General features: G+C 43.0%; 1 protein-coding gene across 1 annotated transcript in view; it reads right to left on the bottom strand.

Annotated features, from left to right (window-relative positions):
* Positions 1-16,099, bottom strand: part of xrn2 (5'-3' exoribonuclease 2) — a 37,317-nt gene that overhangs the window by 971 nt on the left and 20,247 nt on the right. Inside the window, exons 20-30 of the mRNA XM_080791358.1 lie at positions 15,478-15,567; positions 15,312-15,384; positions 14,805-14,888; positions 14,306-14,406; positions 13,687-13,766; positions 13,082-13,138; positions 12,800-12,868; positions 12,413-12,556; positions 10,741-10,874; positions 4,163-4,235; positions 1,372-1,630 (exon numbers count right to left, since the gene is read on the bottom strand). Coding sequence (XP_080647484.1) covers positions 1,372-1,630; positions 4,163-4,235; positions 10,741-10,874; positions 12,413-12,556; positions 12,800-12,868; positions 13,082-13,138; positions 13,687-13,766; positions 14,306-14,406; positions 14,805-14,888; positions 15,312-15,384; positions 15,478-15,567 — 1,164 coding nt within the window. The remainder of the gene's footprint in view (positions 1-1,371; positions 1,631-4,162; positions 4,236-10,740; positions 10,875-12,412; positions 12,557-12,799; positions 12,869-13,081; positions 13,139-13,686; positions 13,767-14,305; positions 14,407-14,804; positions 14,889-15,311; positions 15,385-15,477; positions 15,568-16,099) is intronic.

Genomic DNA, 16,099 nt, shown 5'->3' with positions numbered 1-16,099 from the left:
GTCCAGCACCATTGAAATAAAACAATGATATACAGTATCATTTTTGTGTCCCTATCTCACATGGGACGCTCCGCGCCGCGTTGTGAGCTTTTAGATCAGCTATTTTCACTACTTCTTAAGTGTTTTCTTCATGAAATTACTGGGGGGGGGGAAATCCCTGCCATTGATTCGTTTTTAATTCATGAAAAATGCAGCTTTTTGGGGGAATGGTTTGTGTCGTGAAAATGTTTCAAAATGATAATACAAAATGCAGAAAAGAAAAATTTATTTTTGAAAAAGTGCCCTTCTGGGCCCTCCTGGTGGGACTCCACCAGGAGGATATGAGTGTGTGATGTTTGGCAAAATGTTTAAGAGTAATATAGACAGGTTTCTTTGTGTGCGTGTGTGACGCGACTTGGCCTGTTGACGCTGCCACCAGGACGCTGATTTGAAAACTGTCAAGTGGCATTTCTTCCTCGGCCTACTGGGAATATGCATGCACAGTCCACCCGCAATTGGACGCTGCGTTGAGGAGTTGTGGTGATTTGTGAAAAAACAGGTACAAAGCAGGCTACTCCTGAAATCTTTAGAAGCCAATCGTAGCTAATCAGGACAGAGTATGAGAAATCAAACAAACCCATCTTGATCATATGGAGAGCATGTGAACCGATTTGCGTGAAATTTGGATAAAATCTACATATGCCGGCCTCCTGGTGGCGCTATAAAGAGCTGAATTCCAGGCAAAGGTTTTTCCTTGGCCTCTAGGGTGTGTGTGTACAGCCTACACAGATCTGTGCAGTTAGAGGTAAAAACTCAAATTGGCCAGTTATAGTGCCACCATGAGGCTGAGTTGAACATGTTCCAGTGGCATTTATTCTGCCTACTGGGAATGTGCGTGCACTGCACAATCTCACGGAAATCACGTGTTCATGATTTGCGGCATTTTGTTTGAAACCGTGCACTCCTGCGAACTTTGTTAGCCAATCTTAGGCAATCAGGTTGGAGTCTGATTGCCTGATTGGAGTTTTGTTGAATGGCTCTAGAGACTGTACAATTTGCGTGATGTTTGGACAAAATCTGTAGGTGTACTGTCCAATTTTCTTTTTGCACAATGCAGCCTCCTGGTGGCACTATGAGAACCTTGGGGCAGAGGTTCAGCTGTGGCATTCAGGAAGTGTGTGCAGAGTACGGCTGCGATCAAGCCAACGGTGCTGGAGATTAGCTGTCCACAGATGGACGGACACACAGACTGACACACACACACACACACACACACACACACACGGTTGGACTGCAAAACATACTCTCTCCCCAAGCCTTCGGCCTGGTGGATAAAAAATAAAGTATGACAACCCACCCAGTGTTTGGGAACCAGTGGCATAAAGGTCTCACCTGCTGCTGCTGCTGCTGTCCCCCTCTGTCATCGCGGCGTTGTTGCTGCTGCTGCTGCTGCTGGGGCTGGTCGTACCGCTGGTGGTAGTTTCCTGCTCCACCACCATGCCCCCCTCCTCCACCTCCTCGGGACTGGTTCTGGTTGTAGGCTCCCGTCTGAGACTGCATGGCCCGGTCCCAGCCCCCGTGACTACCACTACCACCACCACCACCACCTCCACCTCCTCCTCCTCCTCCTCCTCCTCCGTACTGCTGCGTTCTGTGAGGAGGTGGCAATACAATATATTACACTCGTGACTCGACGACAGATAATCATCCATGCCACTTACAGGGCCGGGCTTTTGCCTTTGATTACGATTAACCCATTTAGACCTGATGACGATTCTACAAATTCCTTCTAAATCCTGACAGTTTTCTGAAAAACCCCATGTTTCTATGTCAGTGGTTCTCAGACATTTTCATGTCAAGGACCCCCAAAAATATATGCAATTGGCCGCGGACTGCCATCTGAAAATGTTGATCCAGGGACCCCCCCCAGAAGCAAAGATTTGAGTTAAAAACGTTCACTGTGAAAGATTCAAAGATTTGCGCCACATTTTCACGATTTTTCTGAAAAGATCTACAAGCTCATATAGCGCTGCTATTTTTCCACAGCTAAAGTACAACATAATGCTTAAAACACCAAAAGGGGTTCCCGCCCAGAACATCGTGTTTTTTCGTAAATTAACACCCTACTGGATCATACTACAGCGTCACACAGATGCAGCAAAATCCGCAGATCCATAAGCTCGTTTTGAGGTTGTAGATCTGCTACTTTGAATCCTGAAAAGTCTTGGACATATGAGGTTTCCATTCGAGACGATTTAGTGATTCAGGCAACGGACAGCACAGAAAAGTCGTTTTGATAGGAAATTCGGTATTTAAAAATAGCTGGCAATGATAGCTATTTTGGCCAAATATTCTTGGCAGTAAATGAGTGAACTTCTATAAAATGCCATTTTCACTCAGTTAGTGAATTTGCGGGGGAGGGGCATTCCATTCAATCATGGTCAAGTATGGCTGATGGCACTGATCAAAAGGAGCCGAAAGACCTTTTGAAATTTCTATCGTTTCAACTTCGAATTGACCTCAGTGAGACCCCCCGCTGACTGCCATTTACCCCGAGGATCCAGGCCTCAAAGGATGAAACGGCCACTCGTATGGGACGACTTAGAGCTTCCTATAGATCCACGGAAGAACGCGCGAGTATGAAATGAAACTTACTGGAAACCTCATATGTCCAAATAGTTACTTTTCAAGAAAAAAGAACCGCGAGTTCCAAAGAATCCCACAGACAACACTTTCACTGTTATCTAAAGAAAGGTTTAAAAACACATCTAATTTATATAGCACTTTTTCCATGTACTCAAAACATAGCAGATTTATAATCTGCGGCCTGGGCCGTGGCTCAGTGGTCCAGGCACCTTGGCTGGTAATCTAGTCTGGCAGTGTGCCGCGGGTTCGACTCCCGATCCTAACAGCCTTTACTGCATGTCTCCCCCCCCCCCCCCCCCCCCATCTCTTTCCCAATTTCCTGTCAGCCTACTGTCTATCCCTCCATAAAAAATATAAAATAAGGAGAATTTTCTTTTTTTACAAGCAGCTCGACAAGCTCCAAAACGCTCTGAGCTTGCTGATCTGCTACGTGTGACGCTGTATAGTATGATAAAATTACAAAAGAAAAACGGCAACCATACGAGTTTCTTTTTTCACCCCCATGTCCGGAGAAGTAACAGTTTGACATACAAGGTTTCTGCCGAACAGCAGCAACGACATGCCATACGTCGGCACGAAGCCAAACACGGCCGGCCAAGGCCCTCCAAGTGAACAGGCGGCCGACACAATGTGTCCATCCGTAAGCCAACCCCAACCATATTAAAAAAAAAAGCCTCAACTCATTCAGCACAATGAAGGATGAGAAAAGAAAGGCAAAGGAAAGGTTTAAAAGAAAGGGGAAAAAAAGACATACCCAGCAGTCCCATCCATCCCTTATTACCAAACCAGGTCACATACTGGCCCAACGGCGAGCTTAAGCACAGCGCTGGAATCCATAATCCCTTTGCCTGACACACCCCCCACCCCCCCCACCACCCCAAAAAAAAAAGTTCTTAATGCATTTCATTTCAGGGTCTGCTTTCTTAACGTAGCTAAAGAAACTGTTTTCAGTGTGAGGATAATAACTAAGTGAGCCGAGGTTGACACAAAGCCACAATGGAACCCGGGGCGGGCAGGGAAGGTCTGGGAGAAGAGAGTCAATAGAAAGGGAGCAGAGATGATACAACCTCAACAGCATTAGTGATGGCTCATTAAGTTACACAAACCTCCTCCAGAGAAATCTGTTTCAGCGCACCAGAGAAGAAGCTTCACGTTTAAAAAGATCCCCAACCAGCCCACCCCCCCCCATCCGTCCCCCTCGCCCGATCCCCTCTGATTGATTCCTATGGGGACGAGCAACCAGAGTTTCAGACGGCGACATTACAGTTTAATTCTAGAGGGGGTCATACGACTGTTTGGCACAGAGACAACTACTGGCTGAGCATGCCTTCTACCACGGCATCAGATACAATTTAGTCATTTGCAGTAAGCAAGAACACAGATAATTAACCAAAAATTGGTCTCTCGACTGTTTGCTCGAGGGACCGAATGACGGAAAAGCCTACCTGACCCGACTGTAGGAGAGGTTAAAAGAAAAGCATACATGGCTACAGGAGAAATGAACAGAAAAGCCTACACAACCATAGAGTTCTCTCACCTTGGGTATGAGGGTTGATTGAGGAGTGGAGGAACACCCAGCAAGCTGCCCTGCTGCTGCTGCTGCCTGGAATCTAGACCAACCAAAGACAGATTCATGCGGTTAGGTTGTGTTGTGCCTCAGTAGCTCTTATAAGGACCCATCGCTATAGTGTGGCATCAAAAACATACCTTTTAATAAAACATGGGCTATGAAACTTTTCAAATTGGAACTGCGTTGCATTAAATCGAGGACAGAAGGGCGTTCAATAAGTGGTTTAACTGTGCTACGTTGTGTGCAAAATAGAATTCATGACAAACTATCAAAACATTTTATTTGCATTCCAATGCCTGAGGCAGAAATCGAAACATGCCCGAAACACAGATTGCAGATCACTTTTCTCCCTTTATACACCGTTCACGCAACAATGAAAGGTGAGAACGTCCTGTGGAGAGAGGGGGGGGGGGGGGTTGTTTAGCAGGAATTTAGCCCAATTGTTTAGAATCATTTCGCCAACATGCCTAAAAAAAAAGAGAGATGCTACTAGGGTTAATGTGGTCACGATTCCTCTCAGCCTTAACCCCGATATCTAAAACCCACAATTGTAAATCTTTTATGGCGATAATACAGAACCAATCAGTCGCTGTGGTAACAATACAAAAAAATGTAATATATAAATAGTATAAGCTCTATTCAGTATGACAAATCACAGCAGAGGGGTGTGGGGGTGGAGAGAGCGAGAGGCAGAGCGAGAGGGAAACACACACACACACACACACACACACTTTGCATTTTTTCTTGTTGAGAAAATGAAATAAGCATTCAGCCTGTGGCATTGTGGGTAAACTCAAGTACCTCTGGTCCCATCACAGCGAGCTCCTTTACAAAGCCACTTAAACAAGGGAAAGAGACAGACAGGGAGAGGGGGTGACAAATAAAAAGTAGCAACTGGCTTCATCCGTGCTCCACTGTTGCTAGGGTGATGATGACCAGCTGCAAACTCACGACTTGTTTGTTTATATCAGTGGTTCTCAAAGTGGGGTCTGGGGAGACCCCCCCCCAGGGGTCATTGAGGGGGTTCCAGGGTAAATTATGAAGACATTAATATAGTTAGGAAACATAGATCTATAACTCCGAGAGTGTAGAAATAGAACCAAATGGACCCGTTAAAACGTTTCCATTTGAAAACTCCAAGAGTTACAGGGGTCCGTGGCCTAATGTACACCGAACCGGAGGTCCATGAAATGAAACATGGACACAGTCATACATTTGTTCTACTTTCTATAGTTCAAAGTGTTAAATCGAGAACTGATTAAGTCATTTGAAACCCGATTGTCCAAGAGGCTATCGAAGTTCTTTCTAGGCCTGCCCCCTGAAAAGTCAGCCATTGGAATAGTTGGTCGATAACCCCCTCAGTCGACGCAAAACTATGAAGGGTAGACTTAAAAATATAACCAGCTGACCAACCATGCTACGAGGCACTTATTTTGCTCAAAACGCACCACTTTGAGCTTGTACATCTGCCGAGTGATCATTGATCAAGCAGGGCAATAATTTACAAAAAAAAGGCACAAAATGTTGTAGAATACGGAGATAAGAGGGTTTCTACCCGACTGCGGATATTATAAAACCGGCTTTGTTTTTCTTCATAAAGCGCACATTTCCAAACACACAATTAGCAGCAAGCTGGCGAGCAGCTCTTCTCATATTGTCACTGGGTTGTCCCGTTTGGTTTATCTCCTCCACAAACACCACTTCAAAAAGGACCACCCAGCCGGGCCCCAATTAGAACTCCACTACAACGTCCTGCATGCCTACGTCCTGCATGCCTACCTCCAACAGGCCTACCTTTCAAACAGGCCTCGTCTGTTTAGGGGTGGGCGATATATCACCATTCTATTTCCAAGCAGCATCACGATCCATAATATTATCACCACTCCTTTTCACGTTGGTTTTCATGGGTATTTTATCATCATGACTCTTTTTCATGTTGGTCTTTATGGTTATTTTTCAACCACGAACAAAAACTAAGTACTAAGTACTAAACAGACCATTTAGACCAAAATACGTATTCTTTTTGGAGAACGAAACTGTCATTCTACATTAAGCTATAGAACTGCAAATCACAGAATGTGCATACACTGTATCACGGTATATACGATGTCTCTGAAAAGGCATACCGTGTAGATGTTGTATCACCCCTGGGCTCTGACAGTTTACACATCATGTTGCACAAAATGGGGGATCATATTTTCTCTGAATCCTTCTAAAAAGTTTACAAATAATGTTTTGAAACTAAGCTAGCTCCGTGACGAGAATGTTATTTTCATCACAATGTTGAATCTGCTAGTTTCAATAATAGTAATACAGTGCTTTGTAAAATGTTTGAAAAACACATGATTGTGAGGTTATTAGCTTTTTAGCAGATGTAAGAGGTTGGGGGGGTTCAAAGGGTAATAAAAAAAGGTTGCGGACGACTGCACCACCACTTGGACGACTTAAGCCAGATTTATATTATTTATTTATAGTTTGTTGCATGCAGTAAATAGCAGATCTACAAGCTCACATCGAGTCACTGGGGCGACGCGATGTGACCTTGTAGTTCTGCCATTTACTGAGCCCGACAACGGCAGCAGACACCTGTCAGTCTGTTTAGCAGTGATCTGAAAGGGCTGCGGGGGCAGCCGCTCAGATGGAGACAAAAGCCACAAAGGATTACGCCTGGAATCCCTAAAACACACTGCAGTCACTGTATTAACGCACCGGGATTACAAGCCGCCACAAACAACTGCACGTCTCGCTCCCAAGTCCTTTCAAATTAATACCACCACTCCAATGTCTCCATCTAGGCTGGGAGGGTTTGAAACCAAGGACAGGAAAGTAACAATTCAAAAAAAAAAAAGAGACCTGTAAACGTTTATTTATTTCGCACGGTAAATGTAAATTAATAGTTTGTGGAAATAAATCGCACGTTGTATATTGGTCACGCTAAACCGGTGTGTAAAGACCTTTATGCACAGGTGGATTCTAAAATTCCTAAGATGACATTTCAGTGGAATGGCTGGAATTTAAAGTAGACACTAGTATGACGTGTCAATTGCCAAACATAACTGATCTTCAAGCGAACATGTCGGATCACAACGTCATAAATTAAGCTCAAGCACTTAATAGTTTGTCACACGACTAATAGCAAAAATAGACGATCTAGAAAGAGTTTCCATTTCTGAAAACCTGGTAAAGACATACCCATGCCACAAATACAATAAGATTGAAATTAACGCTCCTGTCGTCTTGTGATGTATGCTAAGGAAACTGGACTAAACAGAGAACCTGTAATATTATCCTTGTAATTCAGCTATTTTCATAAGATTTTGACTAAAAGAATAATAGTAAACGTTTGAATGGGATGGACACATAAATCTTTTAACTTTCTGTACTTTTAGTAGATTGATAATATATTTCACTTTTATTCTCAATTAAAATATATATACAAGTATAATACAGGGCTTTAATTGTAACAGAGAATTCCTACATTATGCTATTACTACTTGAGGCCGATTCTATAAATGCCTTCTAAATCAGTGGTTCTCAAACGATTTTATGCCAGCCAAGGACCCTCAAATTTATACCCTTATATTTTTTACCCTCAAAAAAGCTCGCAGCGCTGGGAGCTTGTATAACTGCTATTTTGAGAAACACTGTTCGGGGCGCCCGCTGGCCAAGTGGTCCAGGTGCACGCCACATATCTGTCTGACAGCGCGTCACGTGTTCGAGTCCCGTTCAGGACGATTTTTGCTGCATGTCTCTCCCCTTCTCTCTCCCCCTTTCCTCTCCATCTCTCTTGATACCATTAATAAAGGCAGGAAAGCCAAAAACAAATGTTGAAAAAAAACGAAAAAAAAAAAAAAACGAACCATTGTTCTAAACCAGTTTTCTGAAAAACTTTGTTGCTACACACACACACACACGTATATTATGTATATATATTATACATAGCAAACATTATGCACTCCCCGTTAGAATGTGTCAAGTTAAAAAGTACTCAAGTAAACATTCATGCTTTCTCCTCCACCGCGGTCGATTGGCTCAGATGATAGAATGTTACTTTCTGAGCCCCCTGATTAAAGCTGGGTGTCAGTGGCGTTGTTTAGGACAATAATGGCCACCAGCGGAGGCTGCTTTGGTGGGTTATTAGCTTCCAGCTGGTGGTACGCGGGCAGACAAAGACCCCCGACGTGTTTCAGTGTCACCGTGTTGACACATCGCCGCAGGGGGTAGCCCCGCCGCCACAAGTGGCAAGTTAACTTTGAGTTTCATGCCTCTTTTCATCCCGGACTCTTTTATCAGGGTATCTGAGTTTGAGTGCGTGCGTTTGAGTGTACTTGTATATCGTTGCCGTCAGGCAGAAACCTCTTATCTCCATATTTTAACTTTGTTTTTCCGTGAATTTATACTACAGTGTCAAACAAAAGCATAAAAAGTAGCAGATCCGCAAGCTTGAAACATGGCACGAAGCAATGTGTTTTGAGTTTGTATATCTGCAAATTTTGAATCCTGAAAAGTAACAGTTTTGGGCATATGAGGTTTGCACCCGAAAGGGACGATATTACCATTATTTGTGAGGGCCAAATGTCCATACACTCCCAGTAGAATCTGATAAATGACACATTGTGAGGACAATGTGCCGGATTAGTCAGTCATAATGGTTGTTTTATGGTTAAATTTGTTTTGAGTCGGGTTTACAATTAGGAAAGAGATTTAAATTGGGGTTAGGATTAGAATTTAGAAGTCTGTCTGGAGTTATGCCTGTTGTATACCTAAGTTGTACACAGTAAACAGCTCATCTACAAGCTCACATGTGGCAGCACAACATTGGGGTTAAGGCTGGAATGTACATGGAAGGAAAAAAGCTATAAAAGCATGTTTAAAAAAAGAATTGCTGTTGCAAAATATTGATGTCCTCACAAGTATAATAATTGTGTGTGTGTGTGTGTGTGTGTGTGTGTGTGTGTGTGTGTGTGTGTGTGTGTGTGTGTGTGTGTGTGTGTGTGTGTGTGTGCGCGTGTATCCAGTGGGGCCCACTCGACAATCTCATTAGCAAACCCTGTTCTCGTAGAACGCTAATCAGCAAACAGGGAGACCCCGGACCCCAACATCACAAAAGCACACCGGACCAAAAGCCTCCAATACTGATTACTGGGCCAGCCTGGCCATTGGACCAGAGGAGAAGTGCCATCTAGACAAAAGCAAAGCCTCGTCGGGATCCTGAATGAGTCCTACTTGTCTTGGCTAATCCCATTCCTGGGCTTGGTAATGTTGTGGAAGAAAACTTTTACAAATGTATTTGTGTAGATTAGACAGACCTCTGCAACAGGAGACGGACTCATCAATCACATCTGTTAAATTTGACGATATTGTAATAGATAAAATAAAAAGTTCTCAGTGATGCAACTCGTCCTTATGCTAGTTAGGATTATACTGAGATCAAGCCCTTTTCCGCCCCAAGGAGATCAATACAGTTTAACTTCACTTAGAAATCAATGAGATGCATACAGTAGCTATCAACTATCAAGTCAAATCCTTGAAGCCAACACTAAATCAAACCACTTTCAACCTGGTGTCAAGTAGGTAAATAAGTATGTAAATAAATAAATAGCCATGCGCTGTGAGCTTGTAGATGGGCTATTTTGGCTTTGAAAAACATTTCCTCAGAGGCGAGGGTCTGATCAGTGCCAAACATGGTCTGTCGGGGTGGAACCGCATATGTCCAAAACAGTTACCTTTCAGGATTAAAATTAAAAAACAGAAAAAATTGCAGATAGACAAGCTCAAAACTCGTCAAGCTTCTGGATCTTCTACTTTTGATGTTTTTTAGTTTGATCAAGAAACAGTTATAACAAAGCCAAACAACAACGGTAAAAATAGCCAGGCCAAAAGCTCACACAATGCACGGCTATTTTCCCATCCGTCATATGACAAAGTAAGGCTTAAACTATTATGAATAAACTTAACCCACTTATACACTCCTCCAGGCAAATAAAGTCTTTCTTTAATTGAAAGATAGACAATAGATCTGACAATAGATCAGTCAAATTGAAATAAGCCAATAAGAAAAATAGGTAAATAACTGCCAACTGGCAATTGCACATTTTCCTTCTTGATAGAGAATCTTATAAAAAGCTTATAAGAATCTCATTGACATAAAACTCCCAATGGAAGGCATCACAGACACAAACAAAAAACCCACACCCACTTTCCACCATGATCGCCTTTATCAAACTGACTCTTTCAGGCCACAACAACAAAGCTCTGCTAGAGCTTTGCACTAATTGGCGAGTTTAAGACCCAGAATGGACAACCACGGTCCCGGAGGAGCCAAAATACTCCTTATTTGCATCAAGTGCCTTCCGGAATAGCGTGGAGTCTCGCTGGCGGGCCCGTGAGCACCGTGGTCCAAAGGACATTGTTCATCAACTTCAAAGTCAGACAGGAGGACACACAAAGTCTCCATCTCTAGCACGCACGATTAGCCATGGTGCATCCCCCCCCCCCCCCCCCCCACACAGTAACATTCTCAGTGTTAAGTCTGTGGTTCTTACGTTGTTGTTGTTGGTGTTGGCGGTGACCTCCTCCTCCTCCTCCTCCTCTGTAGTTTCCTTGGTAGTTACCAGGGGGCGGGGCATTACTGTACTGCCCCGCGCCGGGGGCCCCGCCTCCTCTGTTCATGCTGTGACTGTAAATGACAACGCAGAGCGTCAAAGTGTTAGCACACTATCTGTGAGAAGATACAGTGGTGCGAGGATTCTTCTTTTTATTGCATGCATTTGCTTACCGCCGTAGCACTTTGAGATTCTCACAAATGTAAAGTGCATTATAAATGAAAGTAGGGATCGACCGATTATCAGCTTGGCCGATATATCGTCCCCGATGGGGTGCATACTTAGTTTAGACTAGTCATTGGTTAGACATGGGTTAAGGTTAGGTTTAGGTGTGCTGCGCCGTGGGAGGTTAGGGTTAGGGTTTGAGATAGGTTGTAGTTGTAGGACTAATGACTGGTCTAACCAAATGACTACCGGTAGTCTAAACTAAGTACTGCAACAGTCACCGATAATCATTTTTATCGGAAATCGGGGCAAAAAAAACCAAAAAACGATTTTGGCCGATATTTCTCCTCTCTATGGAATGATGCATAAATTAGGTTTATGTTCTCCTCTCTGCATCTGGTGCTGTTGAATGGGAGTAGTCCACCGACATGATAACCAACTATAAATGCACCAAGTCTCTGTAAGTCTGTAATCCACAGACCCAGTAACTAGTTGAAATCTCTTGAGTTAAAGACAGGCTTGAGGAAGGAATACAAAGAGGAACAAATTGAGATTCCTCCATAATCAATCCTGTGATAGTGGGACGAGGCCAGATGTTCCCTTTTACCCGTTTCTTGAGCAGAATATCAGCATTTTGGAATAAAGAGCTTAAGATCCTCATCAACCATGACAGCTCAGCAGAGACGATGAGACATTTACACACTCGCAACAGATCCTATCATTTTAAAAAGCACGCCTCACTTTCAAGTCACTTCTTAAACTCTTTTTATATGCCTTTTGACGACAGCAAAAATGTAATTTTATGTTCATAAACAATTTCAGGGTTGGAGCAGACAGCGGTTTTCATTTTTTCATAGTGCATCTCCATTTCCATATGTTTCCCACACGATGCAGTGACACCTGGTGGGAGTACATTAGAGTGTCTTGGTGCATTCTAACTCTGCAGCATCAAACAGGATTTGCCAGTCACGTTTATGTGTTAATTATTTCCACACTTGACGCAAGTTAATTTCAGTGCCAGTTAATTACAAAATGGACTCGGCCATGTGCTATAGTTATGATAGATATCATGAGGTTGGTTGGTTGTCATATGCTAATATTAGCTTGGGTAATAGCAGTTTATTGCCTTATTATTATTCCCCAAACCACATCAAAGGGTCGGGTCACAACTTTTTTTTTTTTTTTAAAGGTCAACCACACCAATGCAACTCAACAAGTTGCATTGGTGTGGTTTACCTTTGGTGTAGTTAGAAAATAAAAAATAGAAAAAAGTTAGAAAAAAAAATTGTGCGTGTTCTTTCCAACCTCAATTTTTCTTATTTTTGTTACAGTTTAATAAATCAATTAGATAACCTGTTACACACCGAATCACCAGACCAAGACAGAACCAATAAATGACTGTACTTTGCCTAACTGATCTATGAACGTTGAGTGACTCCGCTCTTACCCGAGAGCCCTGAAACCTGATTGGTCGAGGTGGACTTGCTTCCTGTTGGAATTGAAACCCAACTGGGGTCTCCAGTTGCCTCCTCCTCTGCCTCCTTGGTTCCCTCGCTCCCAGTCCCCTGGTTTCAACACCTTGTCGGCCATCCTGAACAGTAAAAACAGCAACGTGAAATCAATGCCTGCCTTAACTAGACACAGAATATTGTTGCTGATGGGAAGAAACCTCCGATCTCCATATTTTTTACGTTTTGTGTTTTTTCATGAAGTAATTAAGAGTTAGCTGCAGATCCGCAAGCTCACACCACAAACAGACACATTTTGACAATTTTTTTATCCTGAAAAGTTTTGGACATTGAGGTTTCCTCATATGACATTTATAATGACTTACTTTGCTCCTTTGAGGACAATAGCCTTGAAGACATGTCCAAGAGGAAACTGCGGGTCTTGGAACCTAACCCTGAGGATAATAAAAATCAAAAAAATCAAATATGTTTTACAAATATATTTCCAGTATACATTCTTTGTTACGCGTGAACTCTCAAACATATGCCATGCCATCTCGTGCCTTATTTATGTCATGCAAACACCTCTCCATTTCTATATCTTCATCTTTCACATTCTCTCACACAAACACACATTTGTCAACTGAGATATAGATCAAAGTGTTTACCCGATGGCACTGTTCTGTGCGATGTCACGCAGCTGGGGAATAGGAGACTCCACGGGGCTGAAAGAAGGTTGAAACAAAACTTCAGGCAAAGGAGGGAGCGTGTCGATTACCAAGGCAGGTAATAGTGTTGAAAAGGATTAGGCCGCACAGCTCTACACCACGATGCAAAGGTTTATTAAAAGGGACCCAACGTTTCGACAATATAGTCTTCCTCAGGGTTTGCTAAAAACTCAGTCATTAGTCCCAGTGTCTGGACAATGCAGCCTGTGAACCGTAATGCAAGCGGCCGCCCAAATCATTGGACAAACACCAAGACATCTATAATATAAAATTGAAAAAGAAATCGATGTAAAACAAAAAATATGTAATTTTTTCTCTAACACTTTGACTGCCACCTTGTGGCCAAAAGTGGTATCACTTGGGTGCCGCCGGATACAGGCAGCTCTTACTATGACGCACTTCCGTTTTCCAACAAAATGCAACACAGGCTCAGGCCACTTTCAAGTGGGCCCTGATCCAGAAAGGGTTGAGAACCAGTGCTGTAGGACATGAACTTGCAGTAAATGTACAGGCAAACAGAAGATGAAGAGGGGGGTGTTCCTTACTTATCTGGCAGGATGGGTTTTGGGTCCAGCTTTAATAGGCCCTGGATGCCATGACACAGCTCCGGTGACATCTCCGTTCCCTGGATGAGATAAAAACATGCACGCCGTGTGAGCTTGTAGCCAATCTGGCCGATCAACGGGTCTCATTGATACACACAGAGCTTGTAGAATGGCCATTTTCGCTACTTTGAAGGGGAGGAGCATTTGGAAATTTAAAATCTTTTCCTCAGAAATAGCAGATGTACAAGCACTGTTAGCTCACAGCGTGTCAGTTCGTGCTGCTATAGCTTGTGCATCTGCCGTTTTTGAAAATTCTTTAAAGAACTACTTATTTAGAAGGCATTTGTAGAATCGGCTTCAGGTTAGATATTAGTATGATTAGTTCCATTTACCGTTGCACCACAAAATCGTATTGACATGAAAGGAGAGCATTGTGTGTAATGCTGCACAATAAATCGATCTAGATTATGCAATTTCATTTTGTGAATTATTGTGAAGAATCATGCAGCACCAGTTGCCTGTCCAATTAATTTGAGTTACTCTTATGTGTTACTAAAATCGCGATTCACATTTGAGCAAGAATCGTGCAGCACTAATTGTGTGCGCTTGTTTTCTGTACCTCCTCAGACGACTCTGAGCGGTAGAGCTCCTGGATGAAGTCACACAGCGGGTGGCTCTTCCCTACAAACAGCATATCACTGCCCAGGCTGTTCCTCCTCACTGCAACACAAAACAAACGCCCTCCGTCACTGAGTCACAGTGGAACCAAGTGCCGTCTTGGAAGCAGAGCTATAGAGGGTATGTGCATGCATAAAGTGAATGGCAGATCGAGTGGCAAAGTGAGTGACAAAAAAAACAACAATTTAATGTTGTTTAATGTCATTTAATGCCATCAAATAGGACTTTTCTGTTTGGATGTATGGGCTGTCAAGGCCAGAAAGTAGTTTTTTGCCACTCAGTAGGCATTCCCGCATAACTTCCTGGTATGATAACCTCAGTAAAACTATGCCTAAACCGAACCTTAAACTCAGTAAAACAATGCCTGCCAGGAAGCCAATCAGAGGTAACATTGTGGAATCCATAATATAACAAGGTGTCACCCTCTCATGTGTACTCACACTCTTCAGAGCTCAGGTCTGGGTAGACGTCAGCCAAGGCGGCTCTCAGCCTGCGTTCGTCCACAAACGGCAACAACGCCACACCTTCAAACACAACGGAAAACACATCTAATGACCACAGATCATGCCCGTCAAGACTGAGCTCTTCACCGTAAAACGTATGCTTCATCGTACGACGATGCCTTACTGAAGTAGTTGAAATTGAAGCAAAATAGATATATATAGAAAAGACGGCTGTACATGTAGAAGAACATTGGATTCCAACGATTCAACGATTGGAAGAAAAATATTTGTTGTACATACAATTTATATAGTATAAAACATTTATTAAAATGTCAAATTCTAACTCAAGATTATTTGAATTTCCAGCATTTAAAATTACCCGTCTTCAAAAAACAGAAACTAAAAATAGCTTTATACAATCAACACAGTTACATAAACACCCGAGGGAGCAGAAAAAGCACTGTAGTGCCACTTTGGGTGCCCAGTAAAACGGGGACAGCTTACCCTGCCAGGCGTATTTCTTGCCGTTCAGATCGATGGCGAAGTCATCGGGGTAGAAGTCAATGATCGAGGACTCCTGGTCGACAGGAAGATTACAGGTAATATTTAATGCAGACAATGCTAAGGCTCTTATGCTCGACGTTATGTTGGCGAGCATCATGTCACTTACCGGACTGTTCATGAGAGTCCTCCACGTTTCCGGTAGGAAGTTGCCGCTGGCCGCAGGAAACACTCCCATCAGCTGCTCCAGGGGTTTGAACTGAGAACATCAACAGGCATGCAGAAGATTAGATTGTGTATATGCATGTTTTTAATGCGTCGTTTCCTAAAAGCAAAGGTCGTGCTTGTTTTGGGGACTGAGGATGAGAATTTGCATTTTTTGCAAAATCCGGTGTATTTACATTGCATTTATCTAATGTCCTATAATATGCATTGTCCCGTCTAAACAAATAAAGTACAGTAAAGAGCCCCATATGTGTGTTGTCGTCAGGCAGGCGAGCAAAGTCAATTTGGGGGTTTGACAAGAAAATGTTTGCGAAACATTTACCAACATTTTGGATCTTTTTTATGTTATTTGACTACCCATATACTGTAGATTAAGGCAGGGGGTCTCAACCTGTGGGTCGTGACCCCTCGTGGGGGGGCATGGGGGGGGGTCGCCCGCCAAATTATAATAAAAACTATTTTTTGCAAGTGAATGGCTGGAAAATGCAAATTAAGAGTTTACATAGTACACAGTACATGCATACACTTTCCTTAATCCTATCTGGTTTCAGTATTTATTTATGATA

The sequence above is a fragment of the Protomyctophum bolini genome (assembly GCF_963924005.1).
Source record: "Protomyctophum bolini genome assembly, chromosome: 19".
Classification (NCBI taxonomy): domain Eukaryota; kingdom Metazoa; phylum Chordata; class Actinopteri; order Myctophiformes; family Myctophidae; genus Protomyctophum; species Protomyctophum bolini.
The sequence above is the reverse complement of the archived record's forward strand: the minus strand, read 5'-3'. Positions and strand labels throughout refer to the sequence as shown.